This window comes from Heterodontus francisci, chromosome 41 (assembly GCF_036365525.1).
Source record: "Heterodontus francisci isolate sHetFra1 chromosome 41, sHetFra1.hap1, whole genome shotgun sequence".
In the NCBI taxonomy this organism is placed as follows: domain Eukaryota; kingdom Metazoa; phylum Chordata; class Chondrichthyes; order Heterodontiformes; family Heterodontidae; genus Heterodontus; species Heterodontus francisci.
This window is the reverse complement of record NC_090411.1, coordinates 25,065,488-25,069,690: the sequence shown is the minus strand read 5'-3', so window position 1 is coordinate 25,069,690 and position 4,203 is coordinate 25,065,488. Positions and strand designations below refer to the sequence as shown.

General features: G+C 43.2%; 1 protein-coding gene across 1 annotated transcript; it reads left to right on the top strand.

Moving 5' to 3' along the window:
• The first annotated feature begins 1,398 nt into the window (after nt 1-1,398).
• On the top strand, nt 1,399-3,747 carry LOC137353635 (protein phosphatase 1 regulatory subunit 29-like). The gene has a single exon (XM_068019987.1). It carries the CDS (start codon nt 1,414-1,416, stop codon nt 3,745-3,747), a length of 2,334 nt encoding a protein of 777 aa, XP_067876088.1. The 5' UTR covers nt 1,399-1,413.
• Nucleotides 3,748-4,203: the final 456 nt, after the last annotated feature.

The following is a 4,203-nucleotide window of genomic DNA, read 5'->3' as shown; positions in this document are numbered from 1 at the left end:
TTAGGAATGGGCAACGAATTCTGGCCTTGCCAGCGATGCCCACATCCCATGAAAGAATAAAAAGAAAAGTTGACCATGGATTGATTTAAACTTTATATGTGGATGAATATTTGAAAAAGGAATGAAAGAACTTGCATTTCTGAAGCACTGTTCACATCCTAAGCATGTCTCAAAGTACTTTACAGCCAATGAACTACTTTGAAGTGAAGTCAATATTATACCATAGGCAGAAGTAGCAGTCCATTTGCATATAGCATGGTCCCACAAACAGCAATGCGATAATGACCTGGTTCTGGTTTGGTGGTGTTAGTTAGTAAGAATATCTTTTAATAATAAAGCCTCTTTCACAACCATGGGATGTCCCAGAGCACTTTACAGCCAATGAAATACTTTGGAAGTGTTATCACTGTTACAATGTAGGAAATGCAGCAGCCAATTTGCTCATAGCAAGCTCCCACAAGCAGCAATTTAGACATTTGTTACCGATGAACCGAAGAGGAGGTGGGCCAGCGTGTGCAGAATCGGAATTTCTCTGGAGTACAGGCTGAGGAGCAGAAAGGTGCAAAATTGAGGTGCTATAGTGCCGATGAAGGGTCACTGACCCGAAACGTTAACTCTGCTTCTCTTTTCACAGATGCTGCCAGACCTGCTGAGTGGTTCCAGCATTTCTTGTTTTTATTTCAGATTTCCAGCATCCGCAGTATTTTGCTTTTATGCTATAGTGCCACCACTGGCAGGAGTGTCTAATTACAGTATGACATGTTTACATTAGTTTGAACTATAAATATTTATATTGAAGTTCATATTGAAGTGCTCAAAAGATGTATGTCAAAGATGTGTATATATATTAGATGTATATATATATGTAAATATATATATGTGTATATATATATATATATATATATTCACATATATATACATATATAAAGTGCAAAATATATTTATCAGCCTTCCGAAGAAACTATTATAAAGAAAATGGATTTTAAAATAAAATAACATTCGAATTGCTTCATGCTGTTGAAAACAAAATTAAAGCACAACAATCTTTTTAATGAAGTCCTAATTGTGTCATTCTTGTCTTTTTTTGTTGTTGCAGGAATCTCTGAGCATGGATCACGGGAGGATCCAAGGGGACCTTCCTTCCAAAGTGGAATCAAGAGATTGAACAGTTATTGAGTACAGTGTGCTTGAATCAATCCTTTTCCGAAGTGAAAAGACCCCAGGAATATAAAAGAAAAACCTGATTGCTTCCTCCTTTCACAACGATTTTAGTTTTGTTAAGTGCTTCCATAAAGAGCAATGAAAGCAGAGATGATTAGAACTGGTGTGCTATTACTGGTTATATTTGAAACTAATGGTAGCCACTAGTCACTCCTAGACTCTTTTCAAAAGTCAGCTACTGTGTCCTGAACAATGTCCCGTGTCGGCCTGTGGACAGCGTTTGTTCTATTGACCCAGCTTGGAAAAGTCTGTGGGGATTGTTGGCTGATCGAGGGAGAGAAAGGCTATGTTTGGCTGGCAATCTGCAGTCAGAACCAACCCCCTTATGAGGCCATCCCCCAGCACATCAACAGCACCGTGTTAGATCTCCGCCTCAATGAGAACAAGCTCAAAATTCTCCTGTACAGTTCACTCAGCCGCTTTGGCAACTTGACCGATCTAAACTTGACGAAAAATGAGATCAGCTACATTGAAGATGGTGCGTTTTTAGTGCAGTCTAACTTGCGTGTGCTGCAGTTGGGCTACAACAAGTTGACGAACCTCACAGAGAACATGCTTCGGGGTCTAACCAGGCTGGAGTATATGTATGTCCAGCACAACTTGATCGAGAGCATCTCAGTCAACAGTTTTTGGGAGTGCCCCAACCTCATCAGTATTGACTTGTCCGCCAACAAGTTGGCTAAACTGGAGAGCAACACCTTCACCAGTCTCAATGGCCTTATGGTGTGCGAGTTAGCGGGCAATCCTTTCAATTGCTCCTGCGAACTCATTGGCTTTTTGAATTGGCTTGCCGAGTTTAACAATGTTACGAAGACTTATGACAGACTGCAGTGCGAGAGTCCTGCAGAATATGCTGGCTATCCACTTTTGAGTCCGAGGCCTAACAGTAACCGCAATGCCATCAGTCTTCTTGCTTCCTTGTGTCGGAATGGAGTGAAAGTAGTTCCATTCACCACACCCATGGCTTCCAAAGATCCTGGAGCCTACTCTTCAGGATTCAACCCAGCAGAATTCTCTTCCACGGAGCCCATTACAACATATACTCTGGACACTTCAAATAGCCCTACCATCAAACTACACCATGTGACCATCACTGGGGCAACACTAGTGGTTCAGATCCCCTCCCCCTACAGCAGAATGTACATTCTCGTTCAGTACAACAATAGTTATGTTTCTGATGTGACAAATCTACGCAACAGGAAAGAATATATTAAACTGGAGAAGCTGAAGGCCCATACAGATTATACCTTCTGTGTGGCTTCCATCCAAAAGTCCCAGAGGTTCAACCATACTTGCTTGACCTTTGCTACAAGAGGACGAATGATTACCCAACCTTCCAATTCTTCCACCACCACTCATTACATTATGACTATCCTGGGGTGTTTGTTTGGCATGGTCATTGTTCTGGGTGTGGTTTATTACTGCCTACGCAAAAGAAGGATTCAAGAGGAGAAACAGAAGTCCATCAATGTTAAGAAAACCATCTTGGAGATGAGGTATGGGCCAGAGTCTGAGACGAGCAGTATGATTCACTCAATGCAGAAGTTTCATGAACAGCCCATTTCAGTATCAAGGATGTCCTCACTTCCATCTGTGTCAGGGGAGAAAGGGCAATTCAAGCCAATGGAAGTAAACGAGACTCCAAAAGCCACCAAAGGCAACTATATTGAAGTCCGTACGGGGGAGGCCTCTGACCGCAAGGAAGAGGAAGCAAAGCAGACAGATAATGGGGAAGGGTCAACAGCAGAAATTTCCACTATCGCCAAAGAGGTGGACAAAGTCAACCAGATCATCAACAACTGCATCGATGCATTGAAGCTGGATTCTGCTGCTTTTATTGGCGCCGATTCTGAGATGTCCATTGACCGCCAAATCACGCCGAGCACTTCATCCTCCCAACTGGAGAGGCCTGGCTTTCTTTCACCCACCTACAAAGAAGGAGCTTACCCACTGCAACGACAGAGCAGTATAGACACTGCCAAGAAACGCTGCAGCATCTCATCCAGTGGTTCCGGGAAGAGCACCCGAGTTTTCAGCCTTGATATTCCTGACCAGACATCCAAGGCAGAGGCAAAATACATCGAGAAGAGCATCCCAACCCCCACGCCTTTAAAGCGTCTTCCGTCAGTAGCCCCAGGAGAAATCCACCGTCTGGAGGTACAGCAAACCTACCACTGCAGTGAACATCGCCACTCCTTCCCTGCCTTGTACTATGAAGAACACGGGGACACTTTAAGCCAGAGGTCCACACTATTAAAGCCACTCTCCCGATCCAAAAGGGACTCCGCCTACTCCCAGCTCTCCCCCAGGCACCAGTTCTCCGGATATTCCTCCAGCCCGGAGTATTCATCGGAAAGCACTCACAAGATCTGGGAGAGGTTCCGCCCCTATAAAAAGCACCCTCGGGAGGAGGTGTACATGGCCGCTGGCCACGCCTTGCGAAAAAAAGTCCAGTTTGCTAAAGATGAAGACTTGCACGATATTTTAGATTATTGGAAAGGCGTTTCGGCCCAGCAAAAGTTGTGACTGGGCTTAAGACTGAATTGACAAGTTTACAAAAAAATACACAAACAAAACAGATGGATTAATGGGTCCTTTTCATTTATTAAACCTTTATAACTTCTCATTTTATAAGCCACCGTCCATAAAACACCCCTAAAACATTTCATCACCGGTTCTTGGTTTTTGAACACCCCTCCCCTCTCAGTCTGCTCCTGATAATCCAGCGATATTTTTCACATTACATATTTCGACTTACCCTGTAATATTAAGATTTGAGGAGGATGTTTAGCTATGACTGAGCATGCATGATCATGATAACTGGAATTAAATTAGGAAAAGTTTTTTTGGGAGAAACATTTTCCTTTGGGTAAAAAGAGACCATTTCTATCAGCTACTGAAAGTGAACAGGTGGCGATGGAAATTTGCTCATCTGAGTAGAAGTTCTTGCTGGTAACATTAGCAGGTTCTTATAAGCCTCTG